This window comes from Peromyscus californicus, unplaced genomic scaffold (assembly GCF_007827085.1).
Source record: "Peromyscus californicus insignis strain IS unplaced genomic scaffold, ASM782708v3 Scaffold_14__1_contigs__length_90479793_seg_2, whole genome shotgun sequence".
NCBI lineage: Eukaryota > Metazoa > Chordata > Mammalia > Rodentia > Cricetidae > Peromyscus > Peromyscus californicus.
The window spans coordinates 23,183,507-23,210,989 of record NW_026294436.1 but is presented as its reverse complement, the minus strand read 5'-3'; the positions used below and the strand labels follow the sequence as shown (position 1 = coordinate 23,210,989).

At 43.6% G+C, this 27,483-nt stretch overlaps 1 protein-coding gene across 3 annotated transcripts; it reads right to left on the bottom strand.

Annotated features, from left to right (window-relative positions):
* Positions 1–397: 397 nt before the first annotated feature.
* Positions 398–26,061, bottom strand: Ddx59 (DEAD-box helicase 59). 3 transcript variants are annotated; one of them, XM_052737078.1, is made up of 8 exons: positions 25,928–26,061; positions 23,849–24,666; positions 21,853–22,020; positions 16,516–16,605; positions 8,504–8,755; positions 7,027–7,179; positions 6,258–6,386; positions 398–1,031 (listed from the first exon to the last, which is right to left on the bottom strand). In XM_052737078.1, the coding sequence occupies exons 2-8, from the start codon at positions 24,653–24,655 to the stop codon at positions 768–770; spliced, it is 1,863 nt and encodes a 620-aa protein (XP_052593038.1). In that variant the 5' UTR covers positions 24,656–24,666; positions 25,928–26,061; the 3' UTR covers positions 398–767. The 3 variants fall into 3 exon arrangements, with proteins under 3 accessions (XP_052593038.1, XP_052593039.1, XP_052593040.1); XM_052737079.1 differs by lacking the exon at positions 6,258–6,386; XM_052737080.1 differs by lacking the exon at positions 8,504–8,755.
* Between the last annotated feature and the right edge of the window lie 1,422 nt (positions 26,062–27,483).

Below are 27,483 nucleotides of genomic sequence, written 5' to 3'. Positions count from 1 at the left end.
TGAAAAGAAAGGCAGCATGTAGCTTCCTTTGTGTTGGGATGACAACGGCCCCTGAGGCTCATATATTTCAATGCTTGGTCTCCAGCTGGTAGAACTGTCTGGGAGGCAATCTGAAAAGCTGTTAAACAAACCACAGGGAAAACAACGGGGAACAAAACGAGACACTTGGTTCTTCTGTTCAAAGCACTTTGAGCATCTTTCACAGGTGCAATCGCTCACTTTCTTCCTAACCATCCAACAACAACTCAAGCTGTCAATGTGCTCCTGGTGCTGCTGGGGTAGGGCAGGAGCCCTTGCTGGGGACAGTCCTGGCCCTGACAGCAATAGCTTGGGGGAACTACCCATTTAAACAACAGAAAATGCTGGCTAGAGGAGAAAAACTGTGCTCTTTAGCAACTCAACTTCTCATTTTGTTTTTAATATACAAGGATTGTGAACGGAAATAAATACAATATTTATGTACAAATTTTATTAAATTTAAAAAGATCTTAAAGATTCTTCTGTTCCTTGTACATTTTTTTTTTTTAAAGTTTTAGTTTTTCCCAAGACAGGTAACAACCCTGGCTGTCCTGGAACTCACTTTGTAAACCAGGCTGGCCTCGACCTCACTGAGATCTATCTACCTCCAACTCCCAAGTGTTAGGATTAAAGGTGTGTGCCAGCACTTCCCGGCTCCTTGTACATTTTTATTTACTCAATCATACAGTAGTTATTAGAAATTTTACAGATAATGCATAAATAAAAAACACTGGAAGCGGCACACCAGATCATTTTTGTGAATTGCTCTTCTCGTGTTTCCTAATAATGTCCATGAGGTTGGCCCCCGTGACAAGGTTGCTCTGTGTCTGTTTGTCTTTCTGCTGCTCCTTTCTCTTCTGCTCATGAAGGTATGGGGAATTCAGGAGTTGTGGGGGGAGAATGGAGCCTGTGGGCTTCACTCTTTTGGCAACATCCCAGAAGAGCCTTTTAGAGTTGTTATTGATGAAAGTAATTGCCGTTCCGTTTTGACCGAGTCTCCCGACTCTGCCAACCTGAAACAAAATGCAAAGACATTTTCAAGTCTCACTTGATTCAAGAGAAATGAAGACTATCATTGCAGGTATTTACACAGTTTAACACTCCTTCAGACAGGGGACTTTCCTGTGTGTGTGTGTGTGTGTGTGTGTGTGTGTGTGTGTGTGTGTGTGTGTGTGTGTGTGTGAATGTGTGTGCATGCTGGGTACTGAACCCAAGGCCTCAGGTGTGCCAAGCATTGAGCACTACTCCTGAGCTACAATCCTAAAGGTGTTCTCCGGACTGTGTGTCTTGACATATTTATGAAATCAATTTAGAGGGCTGATGTCAACATAAGTATTTTCTTGCTATCTTAATTTTAACGAAGAGCACAAGAGGACTGTTTGTTTGAACTTTTGTGCCTTGAAATGTTAGATTTAAGCTATTTCATTTTTACAGAGTTCTGAGTTTGACAGAATGGACACAAATTTGTGATTCAAACACTAAAATCTATAGCTAGCACAAAATCTACTTGTTTCTAAATACAAAATGAAAATATTCTGAGAAAGTTTTCAAAAGAAGGGAAACAGAGTCACAGTCAACTTCTGTTCATCAGTTGAAATGTAAAGTCTAAAGTCCATACTTAGAAATATTTAAGTGAGCCAGGTGTGGTGGTGCACACTTTTAATCCCAGCACCAGGAGCAGAGGCAGGCGGATCTCTGTGAATTTGAGGCTAGCCTGGTCTACATAGGAGTTCCAGGACAGCCAGGGCTAGAGAGACCCTGTCATAAAAAAAAAAACTAAAAAACAAGATATTGAAATGAATTGATGGTTCCTACCAATATGCAAATATTGGTTGTAAAAAAAAAGCCGGGCGGTGGTGGCGCACGCCTTTAATCCCAGCACTCGGGAGGCAGAGCCAGGCGGATCTTTGTGAGTTCGAGGCCGGCCTGGGCTACCAAGTGAGTTCCAGGGAAGGCGCAAAGCTACACAGAGAAACCCTGTCTCGAAAAACCAAAAAAAAAACCAAAACCCTCCCCCAAAGTTCAAAGGGCTGAAGGCCTCTAGGGGAGGAGACAGGCAAAGTGAGGAAGCAATACTGTGGTGGTTTGGTGTCAGCTTTTAGCTTTATCTGATTTGCTTAATTATATTGCTGGATTATTCAAATAAAATACAAATTGATGTAAAAATAGCTACAACCTACAAAAGAAGAGAAACTATTCACAAATCACATATTTGATGAAAGTCTTCTAGAATATGCAGAAAAATATTTAAGGCTTAATAATAAAGAAACCTAATTTAAAAACTGGACAAAGGATGTGACCCTTACCAAAGAAGATATACAAATAGCCAGGAAGTATTGAAAGGATGGTCCTGCAGCTCCATTCACCATTGAGGAAATGCAAACCAAAGCCATAACAAAATACCATTTCATGCTTACTAAGGGTGGCTATAATCAAGAAGATGGGTTAGAATGCAGCTTAGTTGATAGAGTGCTTGCCTGGCAAGGAGGAGGCCTGGGTTAGATCCCCAGCAGGCATAAAGGAGGTGCAGTAGTGTGTGCCTGTAAGTCCAGCAAAAGGATCAGAAGTTCAAGGTTATCCTCAGCTACACTGAGATTTAAGGTCAGAATGGAATATGAGAATTCATGAAACCTTGACTTCAAAATCAATCAATCAAGGAATAACAAGAGTTGGCAGATGTAGAGAAACTAGAACTCATATGTTGCTGAAGAATATGTAAAAAACAAAGTTACCATATAATTGGACAATTCTGTCCTAGGTACTAGCCAACAGGCATAAAAACGTGTGGACAGAGGAACCTGAACATGACTATTCACAGCAGGGCCGCTGATAGTAATAGTGGCCAAAAAATAAAAAGCAGTATTAGTGAATGGGGCCACAAAGGTGCTATACCATAAATGGAATATTTTTGGCAATAAAAAAATAAAACAAATTTTAAATACACATGCTTTAAAATGGTTAAAGTTTGAAAACATGCTAAGCAAGAAAAAAAAGTTATAGAAGACCACACATGGCGTGATTCCTTTCACGTGAAATGACCACAAGAGTCAAAGCTACAGAGGCAGAAAGCAGAGCGCAAGTGGTTACTCAGGGATGAGGGTGTCTGTGTTTGCTCTGGAATGCGGGATGACCGCTGACGAGATGGGGCATCTTTTTCAGGGTGGTAAACATTTTCTAGAACTGACTGTAGCTATGTCTGCACAACTGTATGAATCTATATCTATACATGTGATTGTCTGGACTCACTTTAAATGAGTGCGTTGTACGGTATCTGAACTGTACCTAAGGATAATTTACAATGAGATACAGAGTGTAGCAGGGACTGGGGGTGCACACCTGTAACCCCAGCTGCTTGGGAGGCTGAGGCAGGAGACCCAGAAGTTTGAGGTTAGCCTGATCAACTTGGAAAGACACAATCTCAAAATTTAAAAAAAAAAAAGGGGGCGGGGGAGACGGGGCTGGAGATGTGGCTTAGTGGTTGAGTGTTTGCCCAGCATGCATATAGCCCTGGGTTTAAAACCCAGCATAAAACAAAAACAACCTCCAATATTTTCTAAACTCTAAGGTAGCTGATGCTATCTAATATCAAATTACTTTTCCCAGAAACTTTCTACCATTAAAAATAAAAACCAGCCACATGGGAATTTCTATTATACTTATCTTTGGCTTAGCAGTTCTACTCAATTTTTTTTTTCTTTTTAAGATAGGGTCTTGATACGCTGCTCAGTCTATCCACAAATGTCTGGGTTCAAACAATCCTTCTGACTCAGCCTCTCCCGTAGCTGTGACTACTGGTTTGACTATTATGCCCATGGTCAGAGGAACTTACTGTGTAGTAACACTCATAAAAAGATAAGTACATGACTGTTACTGCAGCATTCTCGAATAGTAAAACATTGGAAACATAACCATCAATAAAGGGTTGTTAATTCATAGTACACTCACAAAGTATAACATCTTGTAGCAGTTAAAACAGGACAAGCCGGTAAGTCAGCGAAAACATTTAAAGAGCCTGGCCACAGAGTAAGTGCGCCCTACCTAGTAACATCTAAATGGTACCTATTATGTATGCTGATGAGAAAAGACACCCGAGATATATTTAATAAGGCAAGGAATAGAACAATAGGTATGATGTGGTCCCATCGACATGTACGTGATAAATATGTGCACCTATGTGCATGTATGTATGTTTATTATTTTTTAACTATTATCTGTCAAAACTCAAAGACATAAAGGAATGATAAAGAAGGCTTATCGGCAGATGTAATGGTGCACACTTTTAATCCCAGCACTCAGGAGGCAGAGGCAGGCGGATCTCTGTGTGGTCTGTAACAGGCAGGGCTATGTAGAGAGTCCCTGCTTCTGAACAAAAAAGGAAGGCTTACTTCTCATTTTCTGCCTTTCGTTAGATGTAATACTTGGTCCCGTGAATATGTACTTCAAGATCTGAAATAATCTAAGACACAGACAGAACTGGAAAAGCAGCTCGCTCTAGACTCATCTGAACAGAGTTAAGAAACCTAACACACACACAAGCCCAGAGGCCAAGACTGTATTGTAGTGGGGCAATACTGAAAGCCAGAGTCAGCCTTGGGATGTCACAAAAGGACAAATGACTATAGTCAGCAGATTCTAAGAGGCAAAGAAGCACCTCAGTATTGTAACATCTTAGAAAAGTTTCCATCTAAAATTATGAAATATTTGAAAGGAAACATTGCACTTGTTCTAACACGTCTCCTGGAGGGTATTCGATTCGCGACTAAGGCTCAGTAAAGCCCAAAGCTGCAATGCAGTGTGGACACTGAAAAGTCAACGCGGCATTGGGAGGAGAGTCCAGGAGCAGAGGAAGGCTGTGTGGGAGGGGTGTAAGTGATGCCACAGAAGGAAGACAGAGCCCTCAGCGAGATAACAGCACTAAGCGGAGGCTCTGTTTCTGCCAGAAAGAGGGGCCATTGTTACTTTCGGAAGCAAAGGAAATACATGGAACTTTTCCAGTGAAAGACTAGGCCAAGCAAGGATATGAAGAGAAGAGAGGATTCCTAAAACAAGCGTTTAAAGGATCACTTTTACACTGGCCAGCATGGCAACTTAAAGCAATCTTTTAAACAGATTTCTTTTCTAAATATAAAAGCCACCAGTGGACTCACTGAAAAGAAAAACAAAAAGCAGCAAAAACGAAGCAATAATTTAATGCCTAAGATGTTTTTAGAAGATTTAACTTATGCAGAGGCATGTTTTGCCTCTTGTGTCTGTGCACCATGCCAAGGCCTAGTGCTAGCAGAGCCAGTGGAGGGTGCCTAGACCCCGGAACTGCTAGGGACTGAACCCGGTCCCCTGCAAGAGCAACAAGTACTCTTAGGCACTGAGCCATCTCTCCTACCCCCTAACATTAAAAAAAGACCCAAAATTTTAGGTTTCTCACTTCTAGTTGTTTTTTTTTTCTCGAGACAGGGTTTCTCTGGGTAGCTTTGCGCCTTTCCTGGAACTCACTCTGTAGACCAGGCTGGCCTCGAACTCACAGAGATCCGCCTGCCTCTGCCTCCTGAGTGCTGGGATTAAAGGTGTGTGCCACCACCGCCCGGCTTCACTTCTAGTTTTTAACCTAGTATAGGTATAAAGTTTTTAGAACCAAAATTTTGTTTCTAAGTGCTCACATGTACACACATACTTGCATACACCCATACTTTTTTTTAATTAATTTTTTTATTATGTATACAGTGTTCGGTCTGCATGTATTTCTGCAGGCCAGAAGAGGGCACCAGAACTCATTACAGATGGTTGTGAGCCACCATGTGGGTGCTGGGAATTGAACTCAGTACCTCTGGAAGAACAGTCAGTGCTCTTAACCTCTGAGCCATCTCTCCAGGCCCTAATTTCAAAAAATTTTAAACATTACTTTATGTGTATGAATGAATGTTTTGTCTGCATGTATGTATGTACACTACATGCATGCCTGGTCCTAAGGAGGTCAGAAGAGGGTGTCAGCTCCCCTAGGACTATAGTTATAGATGGTTGGGAGCCACCATGTAGGTTCTGGGAACTGAACCAGGGTCTTCTAGAGGAGTAGACAATGTTCTTAACCACTGAGTCAACTCTCCAATCCTAAGCATGTATAGATTTTGAAGACTAAAAATATGTAAAGTTTTATGTCCTGCTTTCTAAAAAATGCTTCCTCACCCTGACAATGCCTTATCCAATCACACTCATGCACAGGCTGGCAGGACAGGAAAGCCCCTTACCTGATGAACATACTCATCCATGCTGGAAGGCATATCAAAATTCACAACCAGCTTGACGTTGACCAAGTCCAGGCCTCGGCCCAGGACCCCTGTGCTCACCACCACCTCATAGTCTCCTTCCAGTAATCCCTTTTCAATAAAGCATAAGGTTCATTATTCAGGCCAGGAGTGGTAAAGCATACCTATAATTCCAGCACTCGGGAGACAGAGGCCAGCATGGTCTAGATGGAGTTCTAGACCAGCTAGGGGTACATACTGAAACCCTGTCTAAAAAACAAGGAACAGTAAAAAATAAATCATTGTCTAGAACTTGTTTTATATGGCTTCGTATAATTCTGACTGTTTTTTTTTAAATGCTCACCTCAGTATTTTGTTGTCAGAGCTTTTCAATAAAAAGAAGTCTTACATTTGAAAACTGATTGTACCTTAAACTCTCCCTAACCTCTGTGGAATTTATTTTATTAGTTTACTCAAGTGAATCTCTTCCTAAGGTAAACTTCTGCTCTGCCCCAGACCAAACTGACCTGATTTCTGAAGTGGTGGACTGTGAATTAGCTATCCATTTAGCACACCCTCTAGAGAACAGGCTTACTGCTCCCCATACACAGAGGCTTAAGCAAGAAGAATTACAAACTTCCCAGTCACTGCTTGCCTTGCGCTCCCTGTCACTGAAAAGGTCTGACTTGTAAGCAACTGGTAAGAGGTTGTCTCTTGAAAATGCAGCAGAACAGATCTGGAGGACAGAGAGCACAGAACGCTAGGCTCTGACCTTCAGTATGTCTCTCCTTTCCACTTGGGACTTCTCCGAGTGGATGGACGTGCTGTTTAAACCGGTGACTTTCTGAACCGCTTCACTCAGCAGATCTGCGCCCAGTCTGCAGTCCACAAACACTAACACTGGAGGCTTGAAGAGCTTCTTATCCTGAGGAAACGAAACAAGAAATTAAGTTATCCATAGAGCGTAATTTATGTGGAAAATGTCTCTGAGATCATTAGTATGAGCTAACTATTGAAAGGTTTACAAATATTGCTAAAAGGAAATTATAATTATTTTACAATATAAAATAAAGGCATACTCTTCTAAAACTAATGTTCTCATTTAAGGATGCATAAATTGCTAGTCTCACTTTTTTTTTTTTTTTTTTTTTTTGGTTTTTCGAGACAGGGTTTCTCTGTGTAGCTTTGCGCCTTTCCTGGAACTCGCTTTGGAGACCAGGCTGGCCTCGAACTCACAGAGATCCGCCTGGCTCTGCCTCCCGAGTGCTGGGATTAAAGGCGTGCGCCACCACCGCCCGGCTAGTCTCACTTTTTTATCATCAATATTACAAATATATTTTAAAGATTTAAGGACCATCACATAGTTCTAAACCCTGCTCACTAGTCAATGCAAGTTGTCTTTAACTTAATACCATACTTGTAAGTAATTTTTTCATATATCAGCTACAAGTTTGCTTAAATTAGTTCAAAGATTCTCAAGGACAGAATAGACAAGAAACACTTTGAAAAAATATATATAATTTTTGAAAGTTAAAATATTAAGGAAGTGTGTGCGTGTATGTGTGTGTGTGTGTGTGTGTGTGTGTGTGTGTGTGTGTGTGTTTGAGACAGGATCATATTCTGTAGTCTAGGCTCACTGGAGCTCAATTTGTAGCCTTAGCTAGTTTCAGATACAAGACTATTCTTCTGCCTCAGCCTTCTAAATCCTAGGATTATAGGCATGAACAATCTTCATATTTAAGTACCTTTGCACAATAAGGAAAAGAAAAACAGACTGAGTCAGAGGGATAGTATCAATACTACAGACTTAGTTTAGCACTCCACAACTGAAGGAGGAGGATGAGTTCCAAGCCAGCGTGGCCTACAAAGTGAGACCTGAGAAACAAAACAAAGCAAGACCCCCCAAAAACCCCAACTAGGCATCTAGACTACATACTCTCAGAAACAAAGCTTTGAGTTGAGCATGGTAGCAAACGCCTTTAATCCCAATACTGAGGAGACAGAGGCAGGAGTGTCATGAGCCTGGGCTACACGGTATCAGGCAAGCTAGGAATACACATAAAAAGCCTGTATCAAACATTAGAAGCAAAATTCAATTTGGTCCTTACAGAATTCTGATGTAAGGGATTTACTATTAAATATCTGCACCCAAATTCCTCCAAAGCTACCCTTAAATATCACTCTCTCTGGAGCTGAGGAAAAGCAAACACAGGCCATAAACATGGCTGACTGCTTGAACACTCACTCACATTTAGGATTTCAAACAGCTTCTTCTTTTTGCCTGGGTCTTCTACCCATAGGATAATCTGCCGCACGCTGGGGCAGGGCAGGTTCTTGTCGCCAGTGATAATCCTCACAGGGTTGTGCAGAAGCTGGTCTGCAAGCTGTTCTATGCTGCCTGGAATCGTGGCAGAAACCAAGATGGTCTGACAGTCACTAGGAATGTTCTCCAAAACGTCAAGCACTTGCTGTTGAAAGCCCATCTTTAACATGGTGTCAGCCTACAACGAAGGCACTCTAAGGTCAGGCTTACTCAACACTACAACCCAGAACCACTCAACTGAATAATTAAGAAGAGAAAAAAAAAATGAAAACACAGAAAAATACATTACAGTGCCAAAAAAACATCAGGGAAATGTTTATGCAAAATTATAAACTATATAACTTAATGATACTGGTTATTATTAATAGCTACAAAAGAGACATCCTATATATCTATCAGTAAGGTACTTGCTAAATTATGGCAACATAAAACACTGTGCCATTATGAAAAACAACCAGAAACTTCTTTACTGGGCAATAAATGATTGCTTGGAGAAAAGAAATGAACACTGTATAACACAATACTATTTATATTACAAAACAACATAAATACACATAGTAAAGAAATTAATTAAGCTGGGGCAGTGGTTTGCACTCTGGAGGCTAAGGCAAGAGAACTACAAGGCCAGACTGAACCACAGAGTGAGACCCTGAAAAACCAAGTTGCTACCACGGAGAGGCCTAGAGAGCTGTTGTGTGTAAGGGGGGTGGTGGTGCTCACTACACTTTGTTTTCAGTGCTGAGAATTTAACCCAGGTCTGTGTGCATGCTCGTGTCCCACTATTGAACCACGTCTGTTGGCCCTGGATTTTGGAGACAGTCTTGGTATGTAGGCTGGGCTGGCCTTGAACTCATGATCTTCCTGTGATAGCTCTCCAAGTGCTGAGTTTATAGGCATTAGCCACCATGGCTGTCAGGATTCACTTTTTGTTTTTCAAAGTTTTATTTCCTTCTAGCCATGGATATGTGCTATATAATAAAATTATTTTAAATTAAGAAAATCAATGTTGGGACAGCTATGGTTTAAATGTTGACTAAGGTCCGAATGTTGGTTGTCTTCTGTCTCCATCTTTCCTCCAGAAGTATCTTCACTCAAATCTCAGCATACACATCACCTTCCAGAGAGCCTCTGGTTACCAATCTAAGGAACCCCACGGTTCGTTCCTGCCATATTGCCACAGATAGGTACACTTGCCACAGCTCCACGGGGCGGTGCTCATCAGCATCCCTTTCCACTACACCCATTAAACCAACAGTATCTGGCATGTCAAAAGCCACAAAAAGAATATCTTTCATAAATATAGGGACATCCTTAATTCTAAGTACTAAATAAGATCTAATTTTGTAACAGGCTACATATCAGTTTCCCAAAGTTTATAAATCCAGGAATTAACTGGGGTGAGTTTTTCAAGATCCCTGGGCTGCTGAATCAGACTATCTCCGTGAGAAAGCCAGCCTAGATTGCATTCACTGGGCACGTCAGGCAGTTCTATGTTTTTGTTTGTCTGTCTGTTGTTTCCTTTTTTTTTTTTTTTTTTAGGTTTTTCGAGACAGGGTTTCTCTGTGTAGCTTTGCGCCTTTCCTGGATCTCGCTCTCTAGACCAGGCTGGCCTCGAACTCACAAAGATCCGCCTGCCTCTGCCTCCCAAGTGCTGGGATTAAAGGCGTGCGCCACCACCGCCCGGCTGTTGTTTCCTTTTATTTGGTAGCCCAGGCTGGCTTTGGACTTATTTATTCTATCTGTTTGAGTATTTTACCAGCATGCATGTCCGTGTTCCACATGTGTGCCTGGTATTTGCAGAGGTCAGAAAAGGGTGTTGGATTCCCTGGAACTGGGATTGGGGATGGTTGTGAGTCATCAGGTGAGTGTTGAGAACTGAGCCCAGGTCCTCTGTAAGAGTAGCAAGTGCTCTTAACTACTGAGCCATCCCTCTAGTGCCCTCAGACTGCCTTCTGAGTGCTGGGGTCTCAGGCCAGAACATACTATCTGAACCCTGGGTCACTTTTATCAATAGGCCAAGTTGGGCAGACCCATGCTTGTTAACTGCAATGCCTTCTAATAGAAACAAACAGTACAGTTTGTGCATAGTCCAACAGAGTGAAGGAAGAAGGCCTCAACTCTCATCCTGAGGGACAGGGGACAGTTTCAGAGTCCCTCATTCTGAAGCAGTGAGGAAGGAGCAGGATGGGGGTGGGGGAGGATTCTGACAAGAGACACAGATGGTGACTGAGCAGAGGTTTCAACTGAAGAAATGCCCTGCGTCCTGGCGCCCCTCTTGAGATCCATCACTCAGCTCCTCATCCTCAGCTCCTATCTCGGACTACTCCACTGACTCAGCAGCCAACTCCAACGTCAGACCCTCAGTGCTCTCTCTCACTTCCCCCCAGCCTTCTCTTGGAGACACCAGACAGCACACAGACTCCAATGCACACTTCCTGCACTGAGAAAACCACTTCCCTTTCTCTACTGGTCAGAGGAAGGCTGAACTCAGACAGCATTCCCAGGACCCAGCACTTACTCGCTCCCCCTTTCTAAAATTAACAGCCCAACTGTAATTTATGGAGTCACCTCTCCAGCTGCCTTCCTTCCCCATACGCAGTCATCAGAAGGCTCACAGATGATTACTTTACAGTGACTTGGATTTAACCCTGCGGGCCCAGTGCCTCCACCCTGCCCTTGACCGCTGCACTCCTTGGCTGCTTGCTGGCTGCTTGGTCTCTGAGCCCGTCTTCTTTAAATTCTCTTGGACTGAGCAGGGGAGTGGCCTCCCTAAACCACCACTTCTACCAAGCTACGCCCAACTCGTAATTTAGAAGGCCTCATTGTCTCCCACATCAAATCCAGAAGCTTCTGCCTCCCTTTCAGGGCCCTCTATAATTTGACTCCACCCTAGCTACCCAACTCTACTTCCTATTATTTCTCAGGAAGGATTCTTCGAGCTGCCTGGTCTCCTTCTTCCCCTCCACAAGACACTTGGGCTTTCTGACTCTGCTTATCTTCATTGGAATATTTGACCTGATCTCTGGTTTTTAAATTTTTTCCCATCTTCTGAGGAGCAGTTCAAATCCCATTACTCTTTTTTCATTAGTGCCAAAGCATCTTACTCTCTTAATTCTACTCCGGACCTTAATTGTCCTGGACAATTAACATATTACTTACACAATACAGTATTTTATTTTATTTTATAGCCGTTTCCCCAACTAGTTGAGAAACTATGGCTCTCAAGACAAATTCCAATCTTTCCCTGTTTTGTGGAAACCCATTACATCCAATCATTTTCCTCTTCTTCTAATACATTTTTTAATGATGCAACAGATTGAATCCAATACCTCACAAATGCTAGGCAAGTACTTTACAATTCAATTATACTCACAATCCTTTTTTAAAGATTTGTTTTTAATTTATGTGTATTGTGTTTGCCTGCTGTATGAATGTGTACCTGCTTGTGCCCGGTGCCCACAGACACCAGAAGGACACTGTGTGTCTGGGTGCTGGGCATCAAATCTGGGTCCTTCATAAGAGCAGCAGCTCCTCTTACTCACTAGGCTACATCCTTCCCCCAATCCTTGGTGTTTTGAATTAGAGTATCTCTATTTAACTCAGGCTGGTCTTGAACTTGAGTTCCTCCTGGCCCTACTTCTCTGGGTGAGTGCTGGGTTAACAGGCATGTGCCCCCATGCCTGTGTGGTTTTTTTTCTTTCTTTCTTTTTCTTTTGTATATGTGTGTGTGTGTGTGTGTGTGTGTGTGTGTGTGTGTGTGTGTGTGTGTGTGTGTGTGGTATTCATGTAGGTATACATGTATATGTACAGACATTCACACCTGTGTGAAGGCCAGAGGTCAACCTTGGATGCCATTCTTCAGGTTCCACTCACCTTGTTTTTGGAGACAGGGCCTCCAGTGGCCTGCAGCTTGCCAAGCAGGGTAGAATGGCTGGTCTCTGGTTCTGTCTCCACTTCCCCAGTTCTAGGATGGCATTAGTGTGCCACCACATTCACTTTCATTTATGTGGGTTCTAGTAACAAACTCTGTTCGCACTGACTATCTCGTCAGCCCCACTTCTGGGTTTTTGTTTATTTCTGTTTTACTGTTTTGGTTTTCCTGAAGCACAGTCTAGCTATGTAGCCCAGACTGGCCTTGAATTTATGATCCTCCTGCCTCTGGCACTACAGCAAGTGGATTATAGATGTGTGCCACCATACCATGTTGGTTATTTTCAATATTGCTGTGGTTGTACAGGTTAGTTTCAAAAGATCATACTGGCCCCCAAAGCCTACAATAGTGACCATCTGTTCTTTTATTTAAACTTACAATTTTTTATTTTATTTATGTGTATGAGTTTTTTGCCTGCATGTATGTCTGTATACCATGTGAGGTGCCCACGGAGGCCAGAAGAGGTCATCAGATCCCTTGGAACTGGGGTTACAGGGTGTTGTGAGCAGCCATGTAGGTGCTGGGAATTGAACTTGTGGCCTCTAGGAGAATAGCCAGTGCTCTTAACCACTGAAGCATCTCTCCATCTACTGTTCTAAAGAAAGTATTTGCCAATCATTGGCCTACACTGCTTATCTAAGTATTTTTTTAAAGTGAAAATGCTATTTATTTATTTGTGCTTGTGTGTTATGTCTGTAGGTTACAGAACAACTTGCTGGAGTTCTCTCCTTCCATCATGTAAGTTCTGGAGACTGATGAGCTCAGATCGCCTGGCTTGGCAGCAAGCACCTTCACCCGCTGAGCCCTCCTGCCAGCCCCTATTTGAGTATTTCTATATCTCAACAGAGAGGATGCTTTGGCCTTTATTTCAAGTGTATGTCTTTTTTTTTCTCAAAATTTCAGTATCATGTAGGTCTGAATCATAATGAAAATGTTTCTGCAGTCCCACCCACACATCCAGGGTTGGTTAGTCTGTACTAGACAGCACTTCTGTACTAACTTCTGCTGAAACAATCTGTAAGGTTGTTTGCCTGCTCCTTTCCCTTCTGAGCTACAAAGAAACCACACCCTTAAATGCTGGGCACATGGGCAGGAGCTTCACATAACAGACACTCCACACATGATTGCTAAACCGATACCTCTGTTGCACGATGATGTGCTGTGATTTCTTACAGGCCCTAGGAGTCCTTATTTACTGCAAAAAATTTAAATGCTGTGAAAAGATAAGAGAATGAGCACAACCTAAGTCCACCCAAAGGCCATCCCGGACGACATTGACTTAGTAGAACTTTCAAAGGGTTCAACTGTATTGTTTTCCTTCCTTTTGGACATCTCGGTCTACGAGACCTTTTCCGGCATTCCTCATCCTCACTCTGCTCTACAGGATTACACAGCTTGCCCAAGTTCTCACAGGAACTGGGAAAAACAAGTTCTCGAGGGTTTTGGCTACATCTTCTTTATATACCTGAGGGTATTCCCCTGCAGTTTACCGGGGCAAGGGTGACCAGGATGTGATCACTGGTCAGAGCCTCGAATTGCACCCAACCTCTGCTGTCACTGCTGATGGAGAACATGAAAAACACAGGTTCCCTGGGTGCAGGGATGGCATATGTCCAGTTCTCACACTTGTCTGCATGATGTTATAAGATCTAATCAATGTAATAATAATAATAATAATATAGATATGGCAGAATGGCTCAGTAGGTAAAGGCACTTGCAGCACAAGCCTGATGACCTGGTTCAATCCCCAGAACCCATCATGGGAAGAAGGAACCAACTTCCAAAAGTTGTCACATGACTTCCACACAGATGGCATGGCATGCATGCTCTTATGCACATATTCATGCACATGGGCACACACAATATTAATAACAAATACAAATTAAATAAAATATATAGGGCTGACAAGAGGGTGCCCTGGTAAAGGTACTTGCTGTCAACCCTCTAAAGCTGAGTTTGATCCCTGGAACCCACATGTGGAGGAGGGAACCAGCTTCCAGAAGCTGTCCTCTAACCTTCACACTGACATCACAGCAAGTGCATGATACATATACACAGTACATATAAATACATATATGTACATATATAAAATACAATGCACTCACTTCATCTTATACTTCAGAAGTATAAAATGCCTGATATGTTAACAATAACAACAAAAATTTCCCAGTCATTAGACCAATGCCCATACAGAAAAAGAAACATTATTCAAATACCATCAAATAATCACTATCAGCTACTTCTACAGTTCTTGTATATAATTATTGCCCCTGATTTTTTTAAATGTTGAGAAGCATGAAATGTTTTTAAAAATCTATCATTGTGAGACTGGAGAGGTAGCTCAGTGGTTGAGTAGCTGCTTAGCATGCAGAAGGTCCCAGGGCCAATTCCCAGTACTGCAAAATAAAACACCAAAAAGCCCGAAACCTTATCATGGAGATTACAGTACCCACTGAGTCTGAGTGTTCTGCACTAGGAAACAAGAGCTTTGCCTTCGTTTAGCTGCAGTGTACATAAGAGTCAGTGTAAGACCCAGTAGAATAAATTCTTACAAGTACCTAAATTTTTCATTCGGAGAATGCTCTGAATATACAATGACATTGCATAGCTACAATAAACTTTTAAACAAATTATATAAAATCAAGTGATTGTTTTTTAATGTGTATGTGTAGTCTAGGTATGCTTGCAGGTGACCACACACACAAGCATGTCTGTAGTGGGTAGCCATTCCAGCTTTGATCTGGAAGTTCCAACCCCCATTGAGGCTTCGGTAACTGTCATGCCTACAAGGCAGGGCCAAGAGAGGGCCCTGAAGACCCGAGATCCGGATGGGCCAGCTCTCTCTCTGTTCCTGGACCCTGGACGGTGGAGGCTGACCAAGCAGAGTTCTCCAGAGAACACCGCCGGACTGCGACACACCTTCCCCAGACCCTGCAACCTACCTATCCCTTCATTTGTAAGTTACACCACTAATAAACTTTCCTTTTAACTATGTGGAGTGGCCTTAATAATTTCACCAATACATGTCCATATACGCATGTGAAGACTTAGAGGTCAACAGCAACTATCTTTCTCAATCACTTTCTTTTTTTTTTTTTTTTTTTTTTTTTTTTGGTTTTTCGAGACAGGGTTTCTCTGTGTAGCTTTGCGCCTTTTCCTGGAACTCACTTGGTAGCCCAGGCTGGCCTTGAACTCACAGAGATCCACCTGGCTCTGCCTCCCGAGTGCTGGGATTAAAGGCGTGCGCCACCACCGCCCGGCTCTCAATCACTTTCTACCTCACTTTATACATGTGCGCGAACACACACATGCATATACACATATGCACACACCCATTTATTTTTCTACATATGTATATGATTGTGTGATAAGGTGCACATGTGGAGAACAGAGAACAGCCTTGGTGCTAGGTCCTCACCTCCCACCTTGTTTGAGGCAAGGTCTCTCTTACTGTTCACTGCTGCTAGTGGACCTGGCTTTTACAAGGGTTCCAGAGATCTGAACTCGTATCATCAGGCTGGAACAGCAAATGCTCTTACCCACTGGGCCATCTTCCCAGACCCTCACCTTATTTTTTGAGACAGAGTCTCTAACTGAACCTAGAGCCCACTGACTGGCTCTGCGGGTCTGCCAGTGAGCTCCAGGGATCCTGCTGTCTCTGCCCTCCCAGCACTGCTGTTTCCGACAGGCACCTCCACATGCATGCTCAGACGTCACGTGAGTGCTGAGGACCTAACTCAGGTCCCACACGGATGTGGCATAATCACCCAGCCATGAGTGCTGAGGACCTAACTCAGGTCCGCACACGGATGCAGAATACACTTTAGTCACCCAGCCATGAGTGCTGAGGACCTAACTCAGGTCTGCAAACGGATGCAGCATACACTTTAATCACCCAGCCGTGAGTGCTGAGGACCTAACTCAGGTCCGCACACAGATGCAGCATACACTTTAGTCACCCAGCCATCGCCCCGACCTGACAACAGTTTTTAAACATTACTACTTACTTCGTCTACTACCACAATTTTTATGCCACCGAGGGATACGGCGCTCTGTTTTATTATATCCAGAAGTCGTCCAGGGGTTGCTATAATAACCTGAATAAAACAGCAAAGACAAATTTAAAATTAGATAACATTCGTTCATTTACTCAATCTTTGTTGCTTTCTTTTGGGATAGGGTCTCACTATGTACCCCAGGCTTGCCCTGAACTTGCAATACCCCTGCCTCCACCTTCTGAGTTACAGGTGTACACTACCACACCTGGCCTTTCATTCTATTTTTACTGAGTAGCAAGTATATACAAGATACTGTGTAAAGTAACACAATGAATAAGTCATACACTGTTTCTGCTCTCAGAAAATATGCCATCTACAGGAAGAAACAAATAAAAATGTTATTGTGATACATATGATACACAATAAATGAGAAGTCTGTCTAGTACATAAAACATAAAGATGGGTCTAAAGATCAATGGGAGGAAGGTGAGTAGTTCAAAAAACAACAAAAAGTATACCTATGTAGTCCCTGGAGTGAGTGTCTACAAAGGGCTCCTTGGAGAAAGGCAGGATTCCAGCACGACCAGGGGAAAATAAGGCAAGCAGGGACCTCCTTAGGTAGATAGTAAGTACGCAGAGAAAATGGAGATATGCCCTAAAGCCACAGAAACCAGCTCAAGATACTTCTACTGTTCAAATCAGGGTCAAACCAAATCACGATATGAAACTACACCTTTAAATAAAACAGGAAACCCTGATGCCATACTGATGAACATAAGACATCTGTGTATCTCAAAGTACTTCTCCCAAAATATTTACTAAATACAAAAGGAAAGAATAAACTTTACCGTTAAAAGACAAGTTAATATTCTGCAAGGTAGTGGTATAACTGAGTGGTAGAGTGTTTCCCTAGTGTGGTGGTTTGCAAGAAAATGGCCCCCAAAGGGAGTGGCACTATTAGAAGGTAAGGCCTTGATGAAGTAGGTGTGGTCTCATTGGAGGACATAGTGTGTCACTATGGAGGTGGGCTTTGAGGTCTCATATATGCTCAAGATACCACCCAGTGTCTCAGTTCACTTCCTGTTGTCTGCAAGATGTAGGACTCTCAGCTACTTCTTCAGCACCATGTCTGCCTGCATGCCACTGTGTCCCACCATGATGATAATGGACTAAACCTCTGAAACTGTAGGCCACCCCATTAAATGTTTTCTTTTATAAGAGTTGCTGTGGTCATGGTGTCTCTTCACAGCAATAGGAACCCTAACTAAGACACCTAGGATATATGAGACCTGGAGTTCCACCCCAGTACCTCAAGGAAGAAAAAAAGTACAAGCTGCCCCAAAGGATGCAAGAAAAGAACAAAGTGTATTTCTCTTCAGAGTGGCTTGTAAGCTGGCCATGGTAGAGCACATCGTAACTGCAGCACTTCAGATGTGGGAGGACTGCCATCGTGTGAGAGCAACAGATAGAGGGGGGTGAGGGGCTGGCTCAGTAGGCAAGAGCACTCACTGTACAAGCACAAGAACCTGAGTTCAAGGCCTCAGCACCCGCAGAGGTTGGCTGTGGCTGCACGTGTGCCTGGGGTCCCAGCACTACGGAACTCCAGCTTCAGTAAGGGAGCCCGTCTCAAGGGAATGACTCAGAGTGTGATAGAACACAACACCCAGTGTCCTCCTCTGGCCCCTACAAGTGCACAGGAGTACACACCTGTGCACATCCATCGCACATACACACCATATACATATAAAAATTTAAAAAGAACAGACTGAAAGGATGACTCAGTGCCTGGAAGCACTTGCTGTTCCCAGCACCCATCTGGTGGCTCACAACCATCTGTAACTCCAGCTCCTCTACACCAGGCACACTCATGGTACATATACACACATGCAGGCAAAACACTCATACACACACACACACACACACACACACACACACAAATCTGAAAGTACAATAAGAAAAATCACAACATCACCAAAAAGAAGTAACTTGTTGCCCCGCCTGCAGGGCTACAACGGGTTCTCGACCACCCTAAGGATGGAATGATAGAGACAGGAGATACAAGGAAATACACCAAGTCTAGATTCTGATCAAGGTGCAACTTTATTTTTCTCCAAGAGGGTTTATATAGTTCCTGCAGGGTGGGGGGAGCAAGAAGCTGTCATCTGCATAAGGTGGGGCAAGCTAACAGGATGTTTGTATAGGATGTTTACAGGGTGAAAGGGTCAAGGACTCTGCCTCAATGTCCTGTTGCTAGGCAACCTGACTGTAAGATGATCTAGTTCCCTGTCTTATTGGGGGGGGGGGGGGTCTGTATTTTTCCACTAACTGGAGATTCTATCCTTGTCCCTGACAACTTGTAAATCCTGGAAGTGTCAAAATCATGGAAAAAGAAACCCATAGTAAAGACTAAAGAACCACAGCAAACTCAAGACGGCAGGGAGGCGCTGTCTTGGCTTCTTTCCCGTGGCTGTAATAAAGTATCCTACCCAAACAACCTAAGGGGTGAAGGGTTTGCTCTGGTCACAGCTCAAGGGGACAGACAGCTGTGGCAGGGACGGGCACAGTCAGACAGCAGAGAACAGAAGCTGCATGGTAACGCTTAGCTTGATTTCCCAATTGTATACCGTCCAGGATCCCCTGCCCAGGGAACGCTGAACTACAATCAGGGTGGGTCTTCGCACATTAGTTACTGTAATCAAGATAACCCCCCAGGGCATGCTCATCTCTCAGGTGACCCAAGATCCTGTCAAGTTGACAACACTAGCCATCACACACACCATCCAAATACAACATATGATCCTGGTGTACCTATTTGGTTTTAGGTTTGTTTTGTTTTGTTTTTCCCTCGGAGCTGAGGCGCTCTACCACTGAGCTAAATCCTCAACCCTCCTATTTGCTTTTTTAATGCTTATTTTTTGAGACAGGCACTCTGTAGCCCAGGCTGGCCTTGAACTTTCAATCATCTTGCATCTAAAGCCATAGTGCTAGAATTAGAGGTGTGACCACTACATCCAGCTTGAACTGGATTCTTGTGCTAGGGGAGCAGGTATAGGGTAGGGTGTGTGTGTGTGTGTGTGTGTGTGTGTGTGTGTGTGTGTAGGTGTGTAGGTGGGAGAATTATAAAAATGTGAGTAGGCCCCAAAGTGTAGATGACATACTAATTTCTGATCTATTATGTCAGTGTTAACTTCCTGATCTGGAATTGCATTATGAACATGCAGAGTAATGTCCTTAGTTGTAGGAATCACATACTGAAATATATGAGAATGACAGAGCATCAAGTCAGACACTCCCTTCCAAGAAACCAGGGGAAGAAGTCTTTTATAGTGTACTGGTTTCTTTCTTTCCTTTTCTTTCTTTTTTTTGATGTTTTTGAAACAAGGTTTCTTTATGTAGCTTTGGAGGCTGTCCTGGAACTCGCACAGTAGACCAGGCTGGCTCAAAGTCACAGAGATCCACCTGCCTCTGCCTCCTGAGTGCTGGGATTAAAGGCATGTGCTACCATTGCCCGGCTTTGTACTGGTTTCTTTGGTACAACTTGAAGTTGGTTTTTTTTTGTTTTTGTTTTTGTTTTTTTTTTTAGTTTTTCGAGGCAGGGTTTCTCTGTGTAGCTTTGTGCCTTTCCTGGAACTCACTTGGTAGCCCAGGCTGGCCTCGAACTCACAAAGATCCACCTGGCTCTGCCTCCCAAGTGCTGGGATTAAAGGCGTGTGCCACCACCGCCCGGCCTCAAGTTGAAGATTTTTAAAAAAACGTATGAAAACATATACAGTCATCTAAATGACTAACTAAATATTGCAAACTAAAGTTTACCCCCAATGTATTAACTCTTATTTTTTCTAAAACTGAAATGCAGCCAGCATGATGGAGCAAGCTCAGCACTCAGAAGGCCGGGGTGGACGAACTTCAGCTGGAGGCCAGCAAGCATCCAAGAACTAATCTTGAAAAACCAAAAGAGGACGACTGAACTTCAAGGGTATCTATTTACACCTACATGTCTATATGCATCATAATGTTTCAATGCTGTGCACTAAAAATAGGTTGAATGCTTATATGAGACTCTAGCAAGTTCTACTAACCCAATTCAGTGTCCATAAAATATTTTAATGGTTTACCTTATAAACATATACTGCTGAACTTACAATCTTTCCACTAGTAAAATATCACCTTTCTCTGTTTCATATAGTGGAGGTCTACAATGAAAACCAATGAACCAATTTCCCACTAATTACCAATCAGTAATGTCTTACAGGTGTATTTGACATGTTTTAAATCTCTCAGACATATCTGATGAGATGTCTGATGAGCAAGATAGGTATTAATACAGAGTTTTTTTTAAATATTGCATTATTTTCATACCTGTTGGTCAGTACTCATTGTACCCTTTTCCACACAGAGTTCTCTGGCATCTCAGTTTCTCCCCTGGGACTTCAGAACCTCACTGCCATCCCAGAAACTAAAAAGGTAATGCCCAGAATAGCCAGGGACCCCCAGGACCAATGGCAGCACCTAGGCTACAGTCTACTTTTACTGGTCAGCCTCTATGCCAACCTTCCCTTAAGCTGACTGGACAAGGATGTACAACCATTCTAATTCAAGAAAACTGGAGCCCACCCAAGCGAAGTCGGTTATCTATGACACTGTCACCAAGTTCCAAAGCTACTAGGTCACATTACTTTCATGTATCAGAAAACAGCCTACACACAGTAGCACTGTGAAGTGGGTAGCAGAGTCAGATAAATTAAGGTTCCAGTTTGGGCAATTATTATTTATTAGCTATGAATATTTGAATGAGTCCCACTTTCTGAGACCTGCCTTCTCAACCATGAAGGATGAGCTGTACAAACCTCCCTCCAGGCAATGGTTACATGTGATGAAGTACATAAGGACACCCAACAGAGTTGAGTCCACGACAAGCACTCAGGACGTTGTATTCCATTCCTTTCCTACATAAAGGAACCTTTTCCTTCCTTCCTTCCTTCCTTCCTTCCTTCCTTCCTTCCTTCCTTCCTTCCTTCCTTCCTTTCTTGAAAGTCTCACTCTGTAGCTGTGTACTGGCCTTGAACTCACTATGTAGCTCAGGCTGACCACAAACTCTCAGCAATCCTCCTGCTTCAGCCTCCAATGCTGGGATTCCAGACATGAATCACTACACCTGGCTATAAAATTAACTTTGGAAAAAAAAGACTTAGTTGGGAAAAACCTAAAAACTACCTAAAATCACACCCTCGAGGAGAATCATACACACACACACACACACACACACACACACACACACTCTCTCTCTCTCTCTCTCCTCTATTGCTTACAAAACTTTCAAAGGCCTTCTCCCAAGCAGGTGCTTACCTTCACATGCTGTCGTAAGCGATGGAGCTGTGGGGGTAGAGGTAAGCCCCCCACGAGAAGCACCGTCTTCATGCGTGGCAGACCACTCATTAATTCCTTGGCTTGCTTCTCTATCTGGATGGCTAGTTCTCTCGTTGGGGTGAGAATGAGTGCTGATGGAGTTTTATCCTGCAAAGAGGAGAGAAACAACTCAGAAACCTCAACAATGAACTCCTGCTGACATGAACCGCGCCCTCTACAGTGACCCATCAGCCCTAGATAGGAGCCCTTTGCTCACCCCATGCACAGTTTTCCTCCAAAAATGATCAGAAATTGAACCCATTTCTTACACAACTTAGACAGACAACTAAAGATCAAAAGTGGGCAAGGCGAGAAAGGTCTCCTCTTTCGAGGAGGAATCCCATGGTCATTGTGAAGACTCACCAAAGCCTGGCACTGTATCTTGATTCTCCACATTCACACATTTACATCTTTCTTATTTTTTCTTTCTTTCTTTTCTTCCTTCCTTCCTTCCTTCCTTTCTTTCTTGCCAAAGAACTTGAGTTTATGTATGGATGCGTGAGAGGCACCCACATCCTATCTTCTCCCCTAGCTCTATCAATCACCCCATGTTTGAGCTGTACTTTAGACATCTGGTACTTTTCCCTCACACCATCCTCTATTGCTTTCTTCTCTTTCCTCCCCATCTACCCTTTCTCGCTCTTCTTGCCACGAGCCTGGCCCACATGCCCACCAGGACAGGCTGGGCATCCTCAACCCACCAAAATGCACTTTAAATACCAAGACTTCTGAGCACCAACACCGTGTTCAAAAGTCTCAGATCCTGGGGGCTGTCGGGATGGATCAGTGGTTAACAGCACTGGCTTCTCTTGCGGAGGACCCAGTTTGGTGCCTAGCACTCCCATGGCAGCTCACTACCTCCTGTAACTCCTGTATGGGAGCTCCAACACCCTCTTCTGGCTTCCAAGGACACAAGGCACATATGTGGTCCACTGACACATGTACAGGAAAGCACTCGTATACTTAAATAAAATTATAATTAAAAAAAAAGTTTCAGATTCTGGAGCACTTTGCATTTTGGATTTCTGAATTAGGGATGCTCAACCAGTAAAGTCTATGCAAATATTCTAAAATTGGAAAAACTCCCAAATCTTAAATACCTCTGGTTCCAAGCCATTTCAGATGCCACTTGGCATGTACTAGGAAAACAAATATGCCAAGTTTGTGAAATTGTGCGTGAAAATGCTTTATGCACTGCAAACTAACAAAGAAGCTAATATTTCTTGTTGTGTTTTGCTTGAGACATGGTCTTACTAGGTAGCCTAGGCTGTCTAGAACCCAGTTCTCCTGCCTCAGTGCTGGGATACAGACTTGGGCCACTAGGCCCAGCAGTGCTATTTAGATGAACCATGGGTCACACTTAAGAGCATACTTTGAGTCAGGCGGTGGTGGCGCACACCTTTAATCCCAGCACTTGGGAGGCAGCGGCAGGCGGATCTCTGTGAGTTCGAGGCTAGCCTGGCCTACAGAGTGAGTTCCAGGACAGCCAGGGCTACAAAGAGAAAACCCTGTCTTGAAATACCAAAGAGTATACTCTGATATGGTGCAACAGCATTATTACTTTAATATGCAATGTCAGTTTCTCCAAACCCCAGAGACTTAGCTGACATAAACTGCAGCTCATCCATCTGGTAAACAGGATTTTTTCCTCCAGAACAAAACTTTGTTCTTTTATAGAAAATCTGCTAAAAATAAAAATGTTTTGTAAGGAAATTAATTTTTAGACCTTCCAGGAAAAGATCTCTAGTTCAACCCAATAAAAAGAATATTCTTTGATATTATGTTTCACATACAAAACAGAAGCAAGATCACCAGGCGCCTCAGTGACTTAACATCCAAACGTTGAGCTGAAGCTTGCACATTTATTAGTTATGATGAAACTTGGTAAATACTGCATCTGTTTCTGAGAAGACTACATGTCAGATCTATAAATTACCTCAAATAAAGCTCGGATGATAACAGGAAGGAGAAAAGCAGCTGTTTTTCCTGAGCCGGTGTCTGCACTGGCCAGGATGTCTCTTCCCAGGAGTCCCACAGGAATCATCTGCATCTGGATGGGAGTTGGCACTTCGTAGCCAGATTTCTTCAAGTTCTGGTTTAAGGTCTCAGGGAAGCCACAGTGCTCAAAGTCAACAATGGGTCTGGCAACTTCTTGTCCTTGAACGGAGATCCCTAGCTGCTGTTTAAGGGTTTCAATCTGGTCCTCCCTCAGGGTCACAATAAAGGGGTGCTCTTTGTAGACATAAAAGGCGTCCAGCGGGGACTCTGGCTGGGAAGCAGCTCTCTGCGGGCTGCTGGCCTTTAACGACTCTTCCTCTTCCTTAACTTGCAGCAGATGTTTGGCTTTGCACTCCAAGCTACACACATCTTCATCGGTCTTATCACAGATATACTCTCCGTAGCGGCCACAGACAACACAGACAGGCTCCCCAGGCTCTGCCCAACGCTGGGTTTTGGAAAATGACTTCACAGGCTCTTCGGAAGGAAAGCTGTCCTTCACACCCTGTTCAGGCCCTACCAAACAAGCCTCGGCCAACTGGCTAGAAGGACTGGGTAAGGGGCTTGACGCACTGCCGGGCCTGTCTGCCGAGACAGCTTCTTTTGTAACTGAAGCATGGGCTGGAATATCTCCGTCTCTGTCCAGCTGAAGGTCTTCTGCTTCTGGCTTACTCTTCTTACCTACACAGCTTTTGAGGTCATCATTAGAATTCCTCTTGATTTTCAATGATCTCGGAACAAACATCCTTCAATATTCTGTTGAGGAAATTGCACCAAGAGATATATTTTACCCTCAATTAAGCTCACACATTAGTACCACATGGGGTACAGTCAGAGAGTTTTACTCAAAGCAATAGTGAAGACATCACGTCACTCCCTATGCCAAACTTTTCTTCCACTTAGCAACTTCCTCTGGGGGAGGGGTTACAGTCCTTTTCCTCACACACACACAGTTCCTCGTAACCCTGCTGTGCACACCACACCACCTACTGTTTACTCATCATTTGTATTTTCAAGGATCAGACATTATCGAAATTCTACAGCCAATCCTTCAAGTGCATTTTCACAAAAGAAAAGTGGATACCTCACAATTAGAATCTTAAAAATCAAAACTACAGACCAAACAGGAAAAAAAAAATGCTATTATGTTTCTATACGTAACAGAGTGCTCATTCTGTGTATTGCTGCCTTTCCTAACCTTCACAACCAGGGAAAGTCAGTCACTGCAACCTTGTATTACATATATCAGCATAACAAATACGTGTATATATATACATATATATACATATATATTATATATATACATATATATTATATATATATGTATATATATATATGATGGAGATGTAGTTCAGTGGAAGAGTGCTTTACTAGCACATGAGGGCCTGAGTTCCACATTCCAAAGAAAAACACTGATATTTACACACACACACACACACACACACACACACACACAGATGAAGAATCTCAGCCACCTAAGGATTGAGTATATTTATTTAAAATACAATTTCTAAGTGTTAGAAACCAAGTATTCTTGCTCTGAAGAACATTAAAAATGTCTTCACAAATTAGTGAGTGGGGAAAAGAATGTCTAACCTTACTTTGGGACTAAGAAATATACTGACAATTCTCTCAAAAAATTTAAAAAAAAAAATCAACTGAAGAAATCGCTAGATCCCATTTTCTATTAAAAAAAAAAAAAAAGAAACGAAAACCAAAAACATGGCACCGGAACCGCCTGGACGAGAGGCTGCAGCAGGGCCATGAGCATGGGGTGGGGCCGCCGAGGGCCGCGGAGAGCCTGCAACCCACTCCTCCCGCCCTCGGCCACGCCCGCACCCCGCGCGTTCCCGCCCTCCCCGTCCGCCCGCGGGCCCGCGCCCCAGGCGCGCGCCCGTGCGAGGACCCCCGGCGAGCGGCGCGCTTCCGCCGGCTGCCGCCTCGCGCCGGGGTCACGGAGCACAGGAGCGGGAGCCGGAGGCCCGGGCTGCCGGAGACCAGGGCGGCGCACGCTCACCCGCGCGGACCCGGCCGCGTCCGTTCTCGCTCGGGCCGCTCCTTCCCAGGCGCCGGGCCGAACTTCCGGCCGACTACCGGGCCCGGGTCTGAAGGCCCCACGCCTGCGCGCGGCAGGAGGCGGGGCTCCAGGTGGCCACGCCCTCGCAGTGACGCAGCTGCGGGTGGGCGGGCGCGCAGGGAGGAGGAGGAGGGGGAGTGGGAATCCTTTTGGAAGCCGGTACCGCAGGGAGGAGGCTGGTGAGAAAGCAGAATTGCCAGGAAGGGCGGGGGCCGCCGCGCTCAGAAAGTGGGAAGTTTAAGTGGGCCAGAAAACCCTCTTCTCCCTTCTTCGGCTGCTGAAAATAACTCCAGAATCCGAGCAACTTGGTATGGCGTAGTTGATGTGCCAAATATTCACTGCCACAGCACACCGCCCCGCCCTGTGCAAAACAAAACCAAAAAAGAAAAAACCTTTAAGTCTGTTCCTAGTTCCAATGGGTGGCCTTTGCTCTGCCAGCTTCTGGAAGAGCCTGACAAGTTCCAGGAGGCTTGCACTTCTGTTGGGGTGGGGAGGAAGTAGGAGAGGGGAAGCAGGGGAATTGCTTTAAAAAAAAATTCATTTTTTTTTTAAATATATTTCAATCTAATATTTGATGCATACAAAAATTAAATTTAGCAGTTACCTTAAGTGTGAACATACTAACAAAACAAAAATCCTACTTTATGTTGTCATTAGTGCATAAATAAATGCAAAAGCGTTTGTTTCTGTAGCTCTGGGATTCTGCTGCTTCTTGCCTGATGTGTGTGTGTGTGTGTGTGTGTGTGTGTGTGTGTGTGTGTGTGTGTGTGTTTCAGTTTGCCATTTTCGGTAGATACATTTTGGCTGACAATGTTTCATTTCCCTTTTGAGCTTTTTAAAAATAATATGTAGCCGGGCGGTGGTGGTGCATGCCTTTAATCCCAGCACTCAGGAAGCAGAGCCAGGCAGATCTCTGTGAGTTCGAGGCCAGCCTGGGCTACCAAGTGAGTTCCAGGAAAAGACGCAAGAGAAACCCTGTCTCGAAAAAAACAAAAAACAACAACAACAACAACAACAACAATAATAATAATAATAATAATAATATGTACCACATTTTTATGTATGTATATAGCCTTCCAGCATTTGCTTTTATTTATTTATTTATTTATTTATTTATTTATTTTTTGTTTTTCGAGACAGGGTTTCTCTGTGTAACTTTGGTGCCTGTCCTGGATCTCGCTCTGTAGACCAGGCTGGCCTCGAACTCACAGAGTTCCACCTGGCTCTGCTTCCCAAGTGCTAGGATTAAAGGCGTGTGCCACCACCGCACATCCAAGCATCTGCTTTTGTTAACATTTTTTCTATGATTCGCTGAAGTTGCTAAGGGTACTGGTAGAAATTCACTTTACTGACCAAACAAATGCGATATCATTCCAATCAAGAATGTATTCGGTTCCACAGCAGATGTGAATATAAAATCACTTTACATTCTTTGTCTATAGGAAGCACACTAAGTATATGTATTTTTCTGAGTGTGAGGGTTACAAACTTGCAAT

What these genes read in the sequence shown, in the direction of transcription:
- Ddx59 (XM_052737078.1), bottom strand. Translation starts at nt 24,655, where the DNA reads ATGTTTGTTCCGAGATCATTGAAAATCAAGAGGAATTCTAATGATGAC. An exon ending in TCATCCGAGCTTTATTTGAG is followed by an intron (nt 22,021 to 23,848) that starts GTAATTTATAGA and finishes TCCTCTTTGCAG; the next exon opens with GATAAAACTCCATCAGCACT. An exon ending in GCTTACGACAGCATGTGAAG is followed by an intron (nt 16,606 to 21,852) that starts GTAAGCACCTGC and finishes TGTTTTATTCAG; the next exon opens with GTTATTATAGCAACCCCTGG.